Below are 19,323 nucleotides of genomic sequence, written 5' to 3' on the forward strand. Positions count from 1 at the left end.
GGGCCAGAATCATCCTTTGCATGACCATCTGGTTGAGGCTCGGTCTTCACCACATCTGCCACCGCAGGTAATTCATCCTCAATCTCATCAGGTTTCTAAACCATCAGAGACAGCACAGTGCGGTTTGTGGTACTTGGCCCAAATCTTCCTCAACACACATCTTCCCTCTGCACTTTTTCTTTTTCCTCACTGTCTATTAATCACATCTATCTGTTCATCACGCTCATGCCACACCTTCATCCGCCCTATTGTTAGCAGAACACGCACCGATGGCCTTTCATACAATACCCAAATGCTGTTCCTTCGCCCAATTTAGTAGTCTGGCTATCTCTTGCCTCTCTAAACTCACAAAACGTGGCACAGTCATCAGCTAAGTCTCCTCTTTGTCATCCCCAGAACGCTCACTGGGAGTCGCCACGTTCCCAGCCAAAAATCCCTGACGACGTTTCAAAATGGTCAGCCCTAGTTACCACATGCAGTTACGTCATATGTGTTTTGCTGGTGGTGGGTCAGGGAAATTGCCATGTCATATCCATTCAACCAGCTCAAACATTATGGATAATATAAGAATCTTTGTCGATATCAAATATACTTTCTGTGAACAGTGAATGGTCTTCAAAAATCCAGTGAGATTGTAAACTTGTCCTGCCAGTGCCAACTATTTGAAATGGCAATTTTTTAAATGTCCAGAGAAAAAATACTTGATGCACAGTTTATGGGACTTGGTCTTCAATTATCAAATTGTGAACTATTTGAAATGTACGTTTTATTCGGCAGCAATCCATCTGGGCAAATAATTATATATTGATTTAATAAAAAGACAAATAAATATCCGTTTCAATGGTAAAGAATGAAAATAATAAAACCAGAAATAACAACAACTGATTAACACATTTTGAACAAATAATAACACCTTTTTTGTTATCTTTAATACATCGGGAAATATTAACTTATTTTAGAAGTAGTAAAGTGTAGAAAGGTATTTCTTCAAGAAAATGTGTGCGTGCGTGCACTGGCTTCAGCTATAGTATGTAGTTTAGTATGAGGAATAGTACTATTCAGCAGGCACACTAATTATTACCATGTTATTACTTCTTTATTTCCTGCTGTAAGGTCAGGTGCTACCAACCTTTCGTTCCAGGACGTCACAGGCGTTATTAATCTAACTCGAATGCAGCTATGGAACTCCATATTTAGTTCCAAGACTGAAGTTGTAATTCTGTTGGAAACGAGGCACATCATTACATTTTGGAGGCGGTGTCTCTGAGCAGACTCCTCGCAGGGTGGCTCCAGATACAGACGGCGAAATGTAGACATCTCGATATCAAGTTTATGTCTTTCAGGATATTTTGTCAACACGTATGTCAGTCATTTAACGTGGCCAAGTATGAGGACTTGCGTTGTCGGCAAGATGAACATTTTACCTGAGAAAACTTTGAGGACATTCGTGTTGCAACTTTCTTGTGTGCTGCTCACGTTGAAGGCAACCGTTACGGTTGGCTCACCTGTGCTGCTAAATCTCTCGTCAACACCTGAGACTAGTGCTGAGGTAGGTTATGCAAATTACATGGGAAATCATGAATTATGGCAAGGACTAGCTTTCACTTTTGAGTGTAATAAATGATGCTCAATTGTTTGAAGAAGGCAACGGGTATTATACTGTCATTACAGTTTCACCCAATACTTTCCCCACTTCTTCCTCATGTCTTACTCTTATTCAAAATTCTATAATTTCTATTACTGAGGGTTGTTTTTATTGGAAGCACATTACTGTATGTGATAACTAGGCTATGTATGAGGCATGTTATCTTAACTCTGGCAGTTACTTTGATTCCCTCACTGCTTGGATAACTCTCAGCAAGGCTTTACCACGTAGCAGAGCTCAGGGTTAGTTGACCCAGTCAGACTATTATGACTTTGCACACAATACCGAAGTTGTTCCTGACCCCAGCTTGCCTGGCTTCCCTGACCTTAACTCTCGGTAAATCTGCCCTTTGGATTCCTCCCCTGGCCTCCCCTCCAGTCCAACATTGTACCCTGTTGCCCTGGCTCTACACACCCTTAGTCCCAAACACATGACATGGGTAACATGGGATAAGAAAATGGAGGGCCACTAGTATTGTGACAAGGGCTCATTTGGATGACTGTGCAGCCTGCTTAGCACAAACACATGTATATGTTCCCTTATGTTTCACCACAACATGGGTCTGTCTTTAGATGTGGTGCCGTTTAACATTTATTTATTTATTTTACCTTTATTTACTAGGCAAGTCAGTTAAGAACAAATTCTTATTTTCAATGACAGCCTAGGAACAGTGGGTTAACTGCCTTGTTCAGGGGCAGCATGATGTTTACACAACAGGCAACCTACTACTTTATGGGTATAGGGCATATAAATCCTTTGATGATGTTCTGGGAGAGTACCTTCGCCTTAGAGAAATGCATGTCGTACACCAGCCTGGCCTCCGAGCCATACGAAACATACTTTATGTATTTCTGAGCACCTCAGAATGATAAGTATGATACCTACTAATGGTCTAGTTACTATAGACAGAAATGAAAGTAGGGAGGTTGGTCGGGGAGGATGGGTAGGCATAATCCGCGACCATCTAGCAATCCAAAGGTTGCATGTTCGAGTCGCATCAGGTCAACTGTAGAATTTTAGCTAACCCTTCACCTAACCCTTATTCTAAACTTAAGACAATTCACCTAACCACCAACGTAAATTCTCCCCATAAATTCTCCCCTTTGTTGTTATGGCGCAACAAGCAACCTGCTCTCAGAGAAAGACATAGAATACTATACGTAATACAAGACATATGTTAAGTTACATCACCCAATTTGTATGCTATTGTACGACCAGATAAGACATATGATACTCAAGTCTTATAATGCGTATGATAATGTACGATCGCTATTCCATTCATAATGTAACCTAAAGTAATGTAATATCATACTAAATGGAGTGTCACAGATTTAGCTACAGAATAATACAAGTTTCCAAGAGACCATGTTGTATACACAGGAACACTCAAATCAACAAACTGTTGCCAGGCGTAGACTCCTTTAGATGAGTTTTACTTGTGGACTTATCTACAGATATGCTTCTGGAATTGTAGAGTTTTGATTAATTTAGGAGTGTTAAATGTGTGACACTGGTCACTTCTCTTGTTCTGTGAAACTTCCCACACAATCCAATTGACTTATTCCCCTGTCCCCTCTTTTGTTTTGAGTTTCTATTGTCCATGATTGCACACTTCACTGTCATTGTCATGCACTTCTGTTGAAATAAGTAATTGACAAAAGAACTCTGATGTCTGAAACAACACTGAACTATATTTGAGGTTGAAGGGGTCATGAGCTTTCTGTTCCATTTGACCTATGGTTGTTCACCTTCCAGATAGTGAAAGTCAAGTGAAAGGCTCATTGTGTTGGTGTAAACTAGGAGGCAAGTGGCAACAGGAATTTTAGGCCTCTCCTGCTGGAGGAATGTTTTCTTCCACTGAGCATCCTTCCACCGAAGAAGCCTTCATCTTGTTTAAAGCACAAGAAGTGTTTAACTGGAAACAAAGCCTGTGAATTGAGGGTTTGTATTACCAACAAGTAGCTTTTTTTCTGCTTCAAAACTTCTAAGGGTCTGTATTTGTGGAAGCTTGGAAAATATCAACCTTTGGTTCTCTTACTCATAGAGACGACAAGATTGAATGGCTCCGTTTTCATTCTTTACATCTGCATTGCGTCGTAAAATGTCGGTCCCAGTTTCATGGTTCTTTACTTCACACAACTGTCATTCCTTTATTTGGAATTGAGCTTTTGATCAACAAAGTAGGCTACATTGTGAGCTCTTTGTGGTTTATCCTAATTGTAGCCTTATTCCTCAATTTTCCCAGTACAGTACAGCCCATTTTCCACTTTTATAGTTTTTGGTCACAAAAATTACGAAGAGTATAGTAAACAGAGAACTGACTCATTTGCCGGGCTGAATTTTAATTTTAGATCCATGCCCGTCACTTGATTTCAAGTTAGGATTTCGCCCTGTCACTCTGATCTACCAATGGTCCATTGTATTTGTCTGTTGAAACTCTATCATCTAGCATGCTTTAGATCGAGCCTCATTCAAAACCCAAGACTACCCAGTCAATTCAACCTGTCTGGTTTTCTTTGCAATTAAAATGGTCTGTGGAGTTCCACTCTAATGCAGAGGCGCTCTCCCTAGTCTCTATCCAGCTGTGCTGGCTGGTTTCCATTAGGCATCCATTTAAGGGACCTGGGCCACGGAAGGCCCAGGGGAGTGCCGCTTATCATCACCCAGCTGCAGAAGTGGGCCTGAGTGCCACATCCCACAATGCACTCTGCTCGCTCCCAGCTGCTCATGGGAACAGCACTGGCTGGAGGCCCTCAGGGCCTAATCAATCCAATCATAGAAAAGTATGATGGTTGTTCCCCCACCACAAACATCTCTGGCAGCGGTGTGAAACTTCTCAATGGCATCTCTGGTGTTGGCATCTGCTATAATGATTCTAAGACCACTTAGCCCTAATTTGAGTCCTCCACTGCATTCACTCAGTGCTTGATGTTTCAGGTTTTTTTATACCAGCCCAATGCTTCCCTCTCTCCCCTTCAGGCTGTCTTGACCATGGTATTCTAAATCATTCAAGTGTTGGAGTCTACAAATTACTAAAATACTTTGTAGGGGAGAGTGGGGAAAGTTGAGCCTTTTTTTACATTCACCATCACTCCATCTTAACATACATATATTTCAGGATGTTGTGTATCCATGGAAATCCTCAAAAATCCACTCATTACAGTTTTGAAAACATAGCTTGTCCAAAAAAATACATTTCACACATTTCTATACTGAATGAAATATTACCACTACCTTTTTAAAACCATGTCTATCTTTATTTTCCAAACACAATTCAACATAATCACGTTTTAAGCATGTTTTAACAAACACTTTGTACTTTTGTCACACCTTTAACATAGGCCAGGCCCTGTTACCTCATATCATATGATTTCCATTACACCTGGGAAGAAAACACTTACATTTGCTAAACTTCCTATTGGCTTAACTTATCCCATGGCTATTGGCTCAACTTACCCCAAGGCAAACATTTTGACTATATTAGCCCACACAGCTACAAGGATGCACTTTCATGCTGGCTTTAGGACCTCATATAGACCCCAACTAATATATAGAACAATCTTAAAATGATCTACTTTGGTTAAGATACAAGCATCATGGACCTAACTTCCTTACCACTTTTTCCATGTGGCGTCTTCCTTCACAGGCTCCTTGAAATGACAACCTTTTCTTAAATATTTGGTCAAATGATGAATTTTATGTATAGTTTCCTAGAAAAAGGGTAGCAAAACTTAACCCTTTGGCTCAATTTACCCCAATCTCCCCTATTGATTTGTTCCCTTGAAACATAGTCTATGGTCCAGGAGAGAGTGTGATACACATTCTGAATTTATGTGTTCTGTTTTCCTGTATAGACTTTTCTGGAGAAGTATGGATACCTTGAGGAGGAGAGTCACCAACACAATGATACTGAGGTCAACACAGCTCTCAGGTACAACAAGGCTGGCATCTTTTAACCTACCAGAAAGAGCACTTTACAGTAATGGGAAATTAGGGACATTTTTAATCGAGTGTGGTCAATGATTGATTACAATGTATTAGTTGTTACAGAATATGCCATGTACATTTCTCATTGACTTTGTGTACTCACTAATTTCTCAGAATGTCAAATCTGAGAAAACTTTTAGTTCTCTGAATGTCTTTGAGGTTGTGTTGACAGCTTTACCAAAAGTGTGTCCCATTCCCCAGTTGTGCTTGAGTGAAAAAGCAAGCACACGTCTGTTTTCACAGTTGCACTGTGAGTTACTGAATATTTGGAGAAGAAAAGCCTAACTCAAAGATTTATCGAAATGTATTGCATGTTTATTTTCTATCACAAAGCAAAAGCTTGGTTTCCCTAATGGAAGTAAAAGTCTGCCACCAGAGCCTGGTATTTATCCAGGTGATATGACAGCGATTATTTATGCCGATATTTAAACTACACGCATTTAACACTAATGAAGAGCTAGACGATGCATTACCCCCATGCTCAGCAGGTTTAGAACCTTCAATGGAACAGTGGAATGTTTACATACTGTTTTACCCACTTCATATGTATATGCTGTATTCTAGTCAAGGCCATCGTATTTAACTATTGCTGTACATATACTATTGTACGTATTCCTCATATATAACACACACACACACACATATATATAGTGTGACGGATCAGCAAGACCGAAACACCTTAACACAGGCGGGAGGCATGAATTGAACAGACCGGAGGCAGTGGTTGTGGTTCCTCTTCTTTTGTATTGTCACTCAAAGGGTTCTTTCGCCCGACAAAATAATTCCAGTACAAGGTAGCGTCCAACTCTGAAACAGCGTAAAAAATAAACCTAAACTAAGCAGCTGACCAAAAGGCCGTGGCCAAAAAGGGAACACAAAACAAGAAACGGCTCCCTTCTCTTTAGACTATTGTCTACACATGCTTCCCTCTATCTATAGCCTGCCTTGTTTAACGTAGAGCCAAGGTGCATCAGATGACGCCCCTTTCTCTGAGGTAGGCAAGTCCGACATCCTCACCAGTCCCCGTGTCTGCTCCTAATCCACCTCGAGCTCATCTCCTGGCACACCTATATAGAGGGAGACACCAAGCTAATCAGTGGGCTCAGGTGTGTACTGTACTAATTGGCTTTACACTGAGTACCTATCCCCTGAGGAGGGTGCTGTCATGTTGTCTTCCTCCACCTGATCACTGAACCCTCACAATACATAGTCTATATTTCTTAATTTCCTTATTTTACTTTTTAGATTTGTGTGTATTGTTAGATATTACTGTCCTTTTAGAGCTAGGAACACAACCATTTCCTTGTAGAGCTAGGAACACAACCATTTCCTTGTAGAGCTAGGAACACAACCATTTCCTTTTAGAGCTAGGAACACAACCATTTCCTTTTAGAGCTAGGAACACAACCATTTCCTTTTAGAGCTAGGAACACAACCATTTCCTTTTAGAGCTAGGAACACAACCATTTCCTTTTAGAGCTAGGAACACAACCATTTCCTTGTAGAGCTAGGAACACAACCATTTCCTTTTAGAGCTAGGAACACAACCATTTCCTTTAGAGCTAGGAACACAACCATTTCCTTGTAGAGCTAGGAACACAACCATTTCCTTGTAGAGCTAGGAACACAACCATTTCCTTGTAGAGCTAGGAACACAACCATTTCCTTGTAGAGCTAGGAACACAACCATTTCCTTGTAGAGCTAGGAACACAACCATTTCCTTGTAGAGCTAGGAACACAACCATTTCCTTGTAGAGCTAGGAACACAACCATTTCCTTGTAGAGCTAGGAACACAACCATTTCCTTTTAGAGCTAGGAACACAACCATTTCCTTTTAGAGCTAGGAACACAACCATTTCCTTTTAGAGCTAGGAACACAACCATTTCCTTTTAGAGCTAGGAACACAACCATTTCCTTGTAGAGCTAGGAACACAACCATTTCCTTTTAGAGCTAGGAACACAACCATTTCCTTGTAGAGCTAGGAACACAACCATTTCCTTTAGAGCTAGGAACACAACCATTTCCTTGTAGAGCTAGGAACACAACCATTTCCTTGTAGAGCTAGGAACACAACCATTTCCTTGTAGAGCTAGGAACACAACCATTTCCTTGTAGAGCTAGGAACACAACCATTTCCTTGTAGAGCTAGGAACACAACCATTTCCTTTTAGAGCTAGGAACACAACCATTTCGCTACACCCGCAATGCTCAATATGTGTATGTGACTAATAAAATGTGATTTGAAGGTTTGATTTCAGTTGTAAAGAACACACACTACCATCATCACATGTGGATTACTGTTAAAGTGCTGTATTGATTACATAACTTCTTCCGGGTTTGCAACTTTTTGATTCTACTTGCTCTCTGGATGTGCTCTCCGATCTTTGTTTGCCGTTCACTCTTCTTTTATCATTCATCCATCTCTCCTCTGTCTGCCTCTCAGGGAGTTCCAGTGGCTCACCCACCTGCCAGTCACTGGGCGTCTGGACAGTGACACACGGCACCAGATGGCAGAGCCCAGGTGTGGGGTGAGGGATGACAGGGGCCAGCAGGCCTGGGCACAGAAGGTCAACGGCATCTTCCATGGAGGTCTGACCAAACCTAACAGTGGACAGCGTCTACGCAGGAAGCGCCATAGCCAGCTAGGTTAGTGGCCAATCCATGGACCTCCTTTAGCTGATTTGGGCTCACTTCTGGCCAACTTCAAACCAACCTCCTAGATATTACTCCTTTTTTATTCCTTCCTTGAAGATCAAATGATTGATTGAAATGTAGTTGGCCCATACAGATGGACTTGATTATACAGGTCATATTTAAAGAATAGACTGCTATAGCAATGCCAATGTGACTTTATTGTCTAGAATGGAGAGGTCAAACATGTTGTCAGGCTAACTAATCTCATCAGCTGTACCGTGACTCGATACTGCATCCTTAATTAAATGATCATCTAATCGACTATTACCATTTATTGAGGTCATAACATTGTTGTTTGCTCAATGACTCCCAATGGCAAGCTGCCCTGTTGGTTTCCTCAATGACCAAATTCATTTTTAGGGGGTTATCAACTGTTAGGCAGGAAGTCTCAAATCCCAGGCTGATTTTCCTTGAATCAGTCCCAAAATGGGCTTTGAGAGCTCCACTGAAGGACTCTGTAGTGGCAGTCAACAACCATGGCCATGTGAATTCTGTGGTTGATCTCTGTTAGGGAGTTCACTACAAACTGTAAATCAGTGGGGGGGGATCATGCCGTTTTTTTTCTTATGAACATGGCCTTATTTCTATTACAGCATATTGGATGACTGTCATTCATATTCCACTCAATGTAACATCCATAGGTTTAGGCTACTACATGATGCTACAATTCTCCCTGTACCCATCATGAGGTTGAATGAAAGTTTACAACGTAGGTGCACAGGTTGAGAGAATTGAGTAATCAAGGTGACAGACAGTGACACATTTAATAACGCCTTGCACACATCTTGACAGCATCTAGATGATGTAATCATTAGTCCAACAGTTGCAAACAAGAGTTTCTATTGGAAAAATGTACATATGTTTATCCCCATTTCGTTCCGTTTTCTTCCGTTTAAGAAATGTTTTTCAACAGAATTGGCACAATGAATACACGCATACAAACACAGTTCACTTTCATACCAGCCACATACAACGGCTCCTTGTATATATTATTCCTTCTGGTATCTATCTACACGCTCTCCTCTCTCCTTTCCCTTGTGGACTTCAGTGCACAACACATCAGCTGTCTGTGAACAGGTGGAAAAAACCTTTAAGCCAAACCTTCATATCGCTAACCACACACAGCCTACTGTACATCATTGTCACATCATAGTCAACATAGCTACTAGAACTAATGCATTAGTAAACCCGCTACAATCATGCAGTACAGTGTACAGTCAACAGCAAGCAGTTTAGCAGTTACAGCAGCAGGCCCTGGTGGCAATACATTTATAAAACCTAAAGCTTACCTTGACTTTGAATAGTTCCTGTGTTGGATAGCCATAGCCAGCTAGCTAACATAGCATCTCTCTCTGTTTGAACCAGGTGTTTGAGTAGGGTAAACTAGCTACTGTAGCTGCATTCGATGCTAGCTAAGTAAGTGAAAGTTTAAAAAGTATATACTACAAAATATAGCTAGCTCTCTCTTTCTCTCATTCTCTCTCTCTCTCTCGCTTCTCCTTAATTTTGGAAGAAATTAATTTGTTCAAAACTGTTCTATTGTCTTTCTCTCTCTTTGAGTAAACTACTCACCACATTTTATGCACTGCAGTGCTAGCTAGATGTAGCTTATGCTTTTAATGTTTTTTATTTATTTATTTAACAAGGAAAGTCAGTTAAGAACAAATTCTTATTTACAATGACAGCCTACCCTGACAAAACCCTAACAGCGTGGGCCAATTGTGCGCCGCCCTATTGGACTCCCAATCATGGCCGGACGTGATACAGTCTGGAATCTAACCAGGGTCTGTAGTGGCGCCTCTAACACTAAGATGCAGAGCCTTAGACCGCTGCGCCACTCGGACGCTAGATTAATTCTCTGATCCTTTGATTGGGTGGACAACATGTCAGTTCATGCTGCTAGAGCTCTGATAGGTTGGAGGACGTCCTCTGAAATTGGTCATAATTTCTGTGTAAATCTATGGAAGGGGGCGAGAACCATGAGCCTCCTAGGTTTTGTATTGAAGTCAATGAATATATTTAGCATAGTTGTATCTTTTATTTCACCTTTATTTAACCAGGTAGGCAAGTTGTCATTTACAATTGCGACCTGGCCAAGATAAAGCAAAGCAGTTCGATACGTACAACAACAGAGTTACACATGGAGTAAAACAAACATGCAGTCAATAATACAGTAGAAAGTCTATATACAATGTGAGCAAGTGAGGTGAGATAAGGGAGGTAAAGTTAAAAAAAGGCCATGGTGGCGAAGTAAATACAATATAGCAAGTAAAACACTGGAATGGTAGATTTGCAGTGGAAGAATGTGCAAAGTAGAGATAGAAATAATGGGGTGCAAAGGAGCTAAATAAATAAATAAAGTAGGGAAAGCGGTAGTTGTTTGAGCTAAATTTTAGATGGGCTATGTACAGGTGCAGTAATCTGTGAGCTGCTCTGACAGCTGGTGCTTAAAGCTAGTGAGGGAGATAAGTGTTTCCAGTTTTAGAGATTTTTGAACTTCGTTCCAGTCATTAGCAGCAGAGAACTGGAAGGAGAGGCGGCCAAAGGAAGAATTGGTTTTGGGGGTGACCAGAGAGATATACCTGCTGGAGCGCGTGCTACAGGTGGGTGCTGCTATGGTGACCAGCAAGCTGAGATAAGGGGGGACTTTACCTAGCAGGGTCTTGTAGATGACCTGGAGCCAGTGGGTTTGGTGATGAGTATGAAGCGAGGGCCAGCCAACGAGAGCATACAGGTCGCAGTGGTGGGTAGTATTGTAACGCTTGTCGTCTGGGGAAGGAGAGGAGGACCAAGGTGCAGCGTGGTAAGTGTTCATATTTTAAATATTTTAATGAGCACTGAAAACAAAACAATAAACAACCAACGAACAGTCCTGTAAGGTACAACACTATACAGAAAATAACCAACCACAAAACACAATGGAAAACAGGCTAACTAAATATGGTTCTCAATCAGGGACAGCGATTGACAGCTGCCTCTGATTAAGAACCATACCAGGCCAAACACAGAAATAGAAAATCATAGACAAACTAAGATAGACAACCCACCCAACTCACGCCCTGACCATACTAAAACAAAAGACAAAACAAAGGAACTAAGGTCAGAATGTGACAAGTATATGGGGCTTTGGTGACAAAACGAATGGCACTGTGATAGACTGCATCCAATTTATTGAGTAGGGTATTGGAGGCTATTTTGTAAATGACATCACCGAAGTCGAGGATTGGTAGGATGGTCAGTTTTACAAGGGTATGTTTGGCAGCATGAGTGAAGGATGCTTTGTTGCGAAATAGGAAGCCAATTCTAGATTTAACTTTGGATTGGATATGTTTGATGTGAGTCTGGAAGGAGAGTTTACAGTCTAACCAGACACCTAGGTATTTGTAGTTGTCCACATATTCTAAGTCAGAGCCGTCCAGAGTAGTGATGTTGGACAGGCAGGCAGGTGCAGGCAGCGATTGGTTGAAGAGCATGCATTTAGTTTTACTTGTATTTAAGAGCAATTGAAGGCCACGGAAGGAGAGTTGTATGGCATTGAAGCTCACCTGGAGGGTTGTTAACACAGTGTCCAAAGAAGGGCCAGAAGTAAACAGAATGGTGTCGTCTGCGTAGAGGTGGATCAGAGACTCACCAGCAGCAAGAGCGACATCATTGATGTATACAGAGAAAGAGTCGGTCCAAGAATTGAACCCTGTGGCACCCCCATAGAGACTGCCAGAGGCCCGGACAACAGACCCTCCGATTTGACACACTGAACTCTAACAGAGAAGTAGTTGGTGAACCAGGCGAGGCAATCATTTGAGAAACCAAGGCTGTCGAGTCTGCCGATGAGGATATGGTGATTGACAGAGTCGAAAGCCTTGGCCAGGTCAATGAATACGGCTGCACAGTATTGTTTCTTATCGATGGAGGTTAAGATATCATTTAGGACCTTGAGCGTGGCTGAGGTGCACCCATGACCAGCTCTGAAACCAGACTGCATAGCGGAGAAGGTGCGGTGGGATTCGAAATGGTCGGTAATTGACTTGTTGACTTGGCTTTCGAAGACCTTAGAAAGGCAGGGTAGGATAGATATAGGTCTGTAGCAGTTTGGGTCAAGAGTGTCCCCCCCTTTGAAGAGGGAGATGACTGCAGCTGCTTTCCAATCTTTGGGAATCTCAGATGACATGAAAGAGAGTTTGAACAGGCTAGTAATAGGGGTGACAACAATTTCGGGCAGATCATTTTAGAAAGAAAGGATCCAGATTGTCTAGCCCGGCTGATTTGTAGGGGTCCAGATTTTGCAGCTCTTTCAGAACATCAGCTGACTGGATTTGGGAGAAGGAGAAATGGGGAAGGGTTGGGCGAGTTGCTGTGGGGGGTGCAGTGCTGTTGAAGCATGGCCAGCCGTAGAAAAATGCTTATTGAAATTCTCAATTATAGTGGATTTATCAGTGGTGACAGTGCTTCCTATCGTCAGTGCAGTGGGCAGCTGGGAGGAGGTGTTCTTATTCTCCATGGACTTTACAGTGTCCCAGAATTTTTTTGAGTTTGTGTTGCAGGAAGCAAACGTCTGCTTGAAAAAGCTAGCTATCTAAAATGGATAGCTTTTTCAATGTTTCACTATTTTATTTTTGTGAAATTCACTGATGAGGATGGTCCTCCCCTTCCTCCTCTGAGGAGGCTCCACTGCTGTAAATCAGAGCCAGCATAGTACAGATGTAGGATCATAATTTGAGCCAGTTTGCTACAGCAGGAAAATAATCCAGCAGCGACAGGACATGTGAATTATTATGTGGATATAATGAATGGACATTTTTGTAGGGTTTGATTAATTTACAAGTCTGAAAGTTCAAGTTCAATTTATAAACTTTAGAAGCCTTTTTAAACCTCAAATACACTACAAGTTTGAGATTTCCTGCATTGCAGGAATGTTCTGCAACAGGGTAAAAAAAATAATGTCCTACATCTGTATGTAGGCTATCTACACACACTGCCATTGAAATATCTTCAGGGAATTCTCGAATTTCTACTTGTGTGTGGAAAGCACACACATCCTATTTCATCTTAAAGGAGCTCCCCAGTCCCTTTTAGTCTGTGAGAACCACTGCCTAAATTATTAAGATATACAACAGTCTTTTCAATGTTCCGAGGGCCATATGGAGACTGCCCAACACATCTCCACTGTGTGATTGATAGGCCTACATGCTCAGTGGTAAATGGAGCTGTTTTGGGGTATTCGGGTGCTGATGTTTGTGGTCTGGATGGAGAAAAGTATGTAATTCCACACAGCCCCTGAAGTGATTGGATAATACTATAAGAATGCAGACGCAGGCGTCGTACTGCCCACTTTTCCAGCTGCAAGTTTGTACCTGACAGCTGCCACCTGCTCCCTGTGCAAAGACGCTGGGGGAGAGTCCATGGAAGGACAGCTCAGGATCCTCTGGAGCAATCCTATTTCAGAGAAATCCTATCAATATGGGTTACACACACGGACAGGATATTGAAGGACAGTTTCTGCAAAGAGGCAGTTTTAGTCCCAAATGAAACTTTACAGAATTTTAAGTGGAAGAACATGACATTCTTTCAAATGTAAGTGAGGTACAGGAGAATAGTTATATGTATCTGTCCATCTACAGTACAGTAGTGAAGGCAGCCAGCAGAAGTCAAGGCAGGTGCTGGCTCTTACTGGCTCGTTGGTCGAGTACCAGAGAGACGCAAACGATTGCACCAACAGCTCATCTAGTCTCACCAATGAGGCTTGCTGGAACAGTCTTAGCTCATCTCGTCTCACCAATGAGGCATGCTGGAACAGTCTTAGCTCATCTAGTCTCACCAATGAGGCTTGCCGGAACAGTCTTAGCTCATCTAGTCTCACCAACGAGGCATGCTGGAACAGTCTTAGCTCATCTAGTCTCACCAATGAGGCATGCTGGAACAGTCTTAGCTCATCTAGTCTTACCAATGAGGCTTGCTGGAACAGTCTTAGCTCATCTAGTCTCACCAACGAGGCATGCTGGAACAGTCTTAGCTCATCTAGTCTCACCAATGAGGCATGCTGGAACAGTCTTAGCTCATCTAGTCTCACCAATGAGGCATGCTGGAACAGTCTTAGCTCATCTAGTCTCACCAATGAGGCATGCTGGAACACACTGTAAACATTGAGATCTGAGAGGTTTTTTTTGTGTCCTGTGGAGTTGTTCTCGATACATTTTCTTTCAAGGAGTGCTAGCAAAAAGGTTCAACCTTGTAGCGTTTTCTTCTCTATGCGATTTCACACATGCTCTTGAAATGTGTTCGTCACACTTTGGCTCTAAGCTCATACAGGTGAAGAAGACCATCTCTTCCCACTGGTCTGTGCCTCTGTTAAAAACCAGCGTTTATCCAGACACGTGTGAGGTGGCCTTGCTTAGTGAATGTGTCTTATTGAGGAATAATCTGCTGCAGTCAATTGACAAGGTTATTTTTATTGCAAAATGCATGGAGTTGTTTTGACACTAAAATAATTGATTTATTGCCTTAGACAAGCACTCCTACCAATCCTACACAGCAAGAGCTCTTCTGAATTAGTTGATAACATTTTTTAAAGTTGTGTCACTGCTGTAACCACAAGTAATGTAATAAACATTACTCTCTCTGCACTTTGCCAAAGGATTCACCCTTTTTGTTCAAAAAGAAACACTCACATCCCCATTACTGTGATTTGCAAACGTCCTCTCTCTCTTCTCTTTTCCTCTCCCTCTTTCTATCTCTCTCTGTCTCCTTCTCCCTCCCCCTTATACTCCTCTCTCCCAGCTGCATGAATGACAATCTGAATCTTACCCAGCACAACAGTGCTCCCAAAAGTGGGTGCTAGTGACTCATTTACCATAACTACTCTTTTTCAACGTTCATATAATATCTCACTTCTTGGTCATGAGTCCCCCTTGCTCCTCTATATTCATCAGTCCACAATCTCATCTCCCTGCAGGTGAGAGGTGGCACAAGCGTCACCTGACCTACCAGGTGGTGAACTGGCCTGGCCACCTCCCTCGGGGTCAGGTGGCCCTAGCCGTACGCACCGCTTTCCAGCTGTGGAGTAACGTTTCGGCCCTGGCCTTCAGAGAGGTCACCCAGGGGTCAGCTGACATCCGGCTGGCCTTCTACGAGGGGGACCACAACGACGGCATGGGCAACGCCTTTGATGGTCCAGGTGGGGAGCAGAGCAAGTATCACTTTTAGTAGTGGTTTGACATTTTGACTGATTCCTGTCAGTTCATAGTTTACCTAAAGGAAGGGAGAATGCATTTTCAAACAGGGCAATTTCCAAAGATCAATTGGGTTCAGCTGTGAAAGATCTCGCCTCAGCTGTCACAATGTTCACATGCTTACAGATCTCTCTTGCCTGGTCTGAGAACAGCCACTAGCATCTACCGCTTTAGTGTTTCCAGATTTTAACGGACCAGATAATCATAAGAAACATGTTGATGGTTCCACCTAGCCTGAAAATGAGAGTCGAGAAGCTTCTACCATATTTCTTATACCTGCCTGGCTCCTTCAGATTTGCACAGTTTGAAGGGGTATGGCAAGGGGTTGTTTTGGGAAGCTTCTCTTCCACCCCTGAACCCTCTTTATGTTTTTGTTTTTACCCCCAGGAGGCGCCCTAGCACATGCCTTCTTCCCATGCCGAGGGGAGGCCCACTTTGACATGGCAGAGCGCTGGACACTGAACGGCTACAAGGGCCACAACCTGTTCGTGGTCATTGCCCACGAGGTGGGCCACACGCTGGGCTTGGAGCACTCTCCTGTGCGCCACGCTCTCATGTCCCCCTACTACAAGAAGCTGGGGAAAGCCACGGTGCTGAGCTGGGATGACATCACTGCTGTACAGCAGCTCTATGGTGTGTAGACCTACTCCATTCTGAGAGAGGAACATTAAAGTTATTTGAAATTCAATTTGAATTTGAACATTATTTTTAACCAGTCACTTTACATGACAACTACTGCTATACAAAGAAAATGGCCCTAGTCCAAAGCAAAGTTACACTGAAGTGGAAGAAGAACTTGAGGAAGAGGAGCGAGAACATATGGAGGTAATAGTCAGTGGTCAGGTAGAGGAGGGAACAAGGTTACACGAGGGTGACGAGATGATATAATGACATTGAGACCTCACGCTGAACTTAGTCCACAGATCTGACTAGAGATTGGATCAGCATCCGTTTCTTTAACCCATCACCATCTGCTGTGCTCTCATTCACCATGACATCATAGTGTCCGACAGTCCCGACCACCCTGTGATATATGAAGCATCAACTGAGAAAACTAAAGGAGGGAATCTTTTCATATTAAATGTGTATCTTAAGCTGGTGCATTCATTACAGGGAATCACACACGGTAGCATAGGCTACTGTTTAAATGTACATTTTTCCATCCAACCGCTCTAATGCTGTACCCAGAGGGATGTCCAAAGATCACTATATCCCAGAGCCAGACTTCCGGCAGCTGGAGACAGTGTTGATCAGTGTTTTTTCCCATCCTCTCAAGGTCACACCAAAGTAAACAAGCAACTTCCTCGCACATCAACGTTTCCATTTAGACAGTATAACAGGGAGAAGCCAGACAAACTATCTCTCCATGTTTTGTCTTGCTCTCCTTAGGGATGTCGATTTTATCAGACCTTTACACAAATGTTTGCTCAACGTTTTCCAAACAGAACGGGTGGGCAACATCTGGAGACAAATCAAAGGAGACGTGTCTGCGAATCAGTGGCATTGTAAAATCATTTGGCTCTCTTTACTTCTTTTGGCATTGGAATACAGTAAATTTAAAGGCAGCTCAGCTGTCAGTATCTCAGCACTCATCTGTGATGCATTGGGTTTTCCATTCTGCAATGTTATGGCGTGCCAAATCCGACAATTAGTGTCGTTTTTGTATGTAACCTCTCAAACTTGCTGTGAAACAGGCATATAGGTCTTATCTGCACCCACTAGGCAAAAACTGGTTGAATCAACATTGTTTCTACGTCATTTCAACCCCAAAATGTAATGTGATGACAGTGAATCAACGTGGGGAAATAATTTGATTTGAAAAAAAGTCATCAACATAAGGGAATTTGGTCATTTTTTTACCCAGCTTTTAACCTAAATCCAATGACATGGTGACATTTTATGTTGATTTCACGTTGAATTCACATTAGTTGACAACACAACCAATGTAAATCATGAACTGACATCTGTGCCCAATGGATACTTGTCCATAGCAGAAAGCTTTAATGGTACTCCACTTGTAAATGTGCAGTCAGAAATACATCAATCAGTCAAGCTTTTTGCAGATGCACCTGGTCTATTGTAGTAACATAGAAGAATATGCATGTATATTACGTATAGTCAGAAAAGCTTGTACATTACTGAAGCTACTGTTATTTTTGTCATTGAATGTTCTCCATAGGGAAGCCAGAGAGCGGTCAGGTAATCCAGTTGCCTGGTCAGGTGTTCAGCTCTGCTCTACGGGACTGGGAGCTGTCTGAAGGTGGTACTTGGAAGCCTGATTCCACCCCACCTCCATACTGCAGGGGATTCTTTGATGCTCTCACCATGGGTAGGACTTGATTGGTGGTCACTATCTGATCATGCTAGAAAGGCACAAAAAAATAGGCCCCATTGAAATTAATGGCTCTTTGTCACCAGACTGGAAGTTGTACTTACCTAGCATATTTGAGGCTAGAAGCAAGTTTTGGCTAAGATTTGAGGTTTCGAACAAGACAAATATGACAAGTAAACAGCGCCATCTGGTGGATTGTGGCCTATGATTGTTTTGGGACACAAGGTAATCAATCTCTTTGCAAATTACATGAACAGTAGGTTGAGAATTCTTCATTGACTTCTGAAGATGGTGATATACTATATTCCTGAAAATAATTCATTTTATATTACCTTGCAGACCAAGATGGTACCAGCCTAGTATTCCGTGGGGGGCTGTTCTGGACTGTGTCTCCTGCAGGCAAGATAAGCTCCCCTCTACCTCTGCAGAACCGCTGGCCAGGACTACCCCTCGCCATTGAGGCAGCTGCTTACTCTCAGATGGACAATAAGTTCTACTTTTTCAAAGGTAGTGGGAAAATGAAGACACGAGTCACCCAGCAATAAACGTACCTGAAATTATTTGTTCTTGTTATAGTAACAACTGTCCTGTATCATAGTCGGGGTTATAGTTCAGGTAGATTATCGCAGAAATGTTTCACACAGACTGCTTTTTCAGTTTGTGTCCTCATATATGTGTTGCTGCATTGTAATTTCACATCTCACACTACCAGCACCTTCCTCCTTGCGTCTCTTCCCCCAGGTAGGCGAGTGTGGCGTTACTCCAGCAGTGGTGTGGACCCGGGCTTCCCCCTGAGGAGCAGTGAGCTGGGCCTCCCTGGACACCCTGACCAGGCCTTCTACTACCCCCGCCTGGGACACCTGGTGGTGTTCAAGGGCCAGCTCTACTTTGTGCTCAACCTGGGGACCCTGAGGCCCGAGCCATACTACCCCCGCAGTCTGGATGACTGGAGGGGTGTCCCCCGGGGGACCAACGGAGCCGTCAGCCACCCTGATGGACAAGTGTACTTCTTCAAGGAGCGGCACTACTGGAGATTTGATCCAGCGAAAGTGCAGGTGACTGGAGAGGGGATGTGGGACACAGAGCTGGAATGGGCAGGCTGTTTGGGAACTCACCACAGAGGCAATAATATACTGTGGCCACAAGAGGGTGCTAACTAACTGATTAAAGTGGTTGGCGAAGGTAATGTGCAATGGATATACTCAGACTAAGCAATGACAGAGCTCATATTTTTTATGTTCATACATTATTATTAAATAAGTATTCCTAATCCTACTTCATCCAGTGAACCAATGCTTTTGTTTGTAATGTGTTTGTTTTGTTTTAGACAGTATTAAGATAGTCTGTATGGCATAGCCAATCTGTGAGTTATATGTGGCATGTGTCATTGTTGCACAAATAAATTATGTTTGTATGTTTTCTCTCGGACAAGTTG

The 19,323-nt window shown here is 42.7% G+C and overlaps 1 protein-coding gene across 1 annotated transcript; it reads left to right on the forward strand.

Annotated features, from left to right (window-relative positions):
- The first annotated feature begins 1,138 nt into the window (after positions 1-1,138).
- On the forward strand, positions 1,139-19,316 carry LOC112257915 (matrix metalloproteinase-28). The gene is made up of 8 exons (XM_024431852.2): positions 1,139-1,549; positions 5,500-5,576; positions 8,080-8,282; positions 15,280-15,501; positions 15,944-16,189; positions 17,736-17,885; positions 18,228-18,395; positions 18,630-19,316. Exons 1-8 carry the CDS (start codon positions 1,388-1,390, stop codon positions 19,046-19,048), a joined length of 1,647 nt encoding a protein of 548 aa, XP_024287620.1. The 5' UTR covers positions 1,139-1,387; the 3' UTR covers positions 19,049-19,316.
- The last annotated feature ends 7 nt before the right edge of the window (positions 19,317-19,323 follow it).

The sequence above is a fragment of the Oncorhynchus tshawytscha genome, linkage group LG09, assembly GCF_018296145.1.
Source record: "Oncorhynchus tshawytscha isolate Ot180627B linkage group LG09, Otsh_v2.0, whole genome shotgun sequence".
In the NCBI taxonomy this organism is placed as follows: Eukaryota; Metazoa; Chordata; class Actinopteri; order Salmoniformes; family Salmonidae; genus Oncorhynchus; species Oncorhynchus tshawytscha.

Coding starts and splice junctions, on each gene's coding strand:
- LOC112257915 (XM_024431852.2), top strand. CDS start 1,388: ATGAGGACTTGCGTTGTCGGCAAGATGAACATTTTACCTGAGAAAACT. Junction 1,550..5,499: donor CACCTGAGACTAGTGCTGAG/GTAGGTTATGCA, acceptor TTTCCTGTATAG/ACTTTTCTGGAGAAGTATGG. Junction 18,396..18,629: donor TAAGTTCTACTTTTTCAAAG/GTAGTGGGAAAA, acceptor CTCTTCCCCCAG/GTAGGCGAGTGTGGCGTTAC.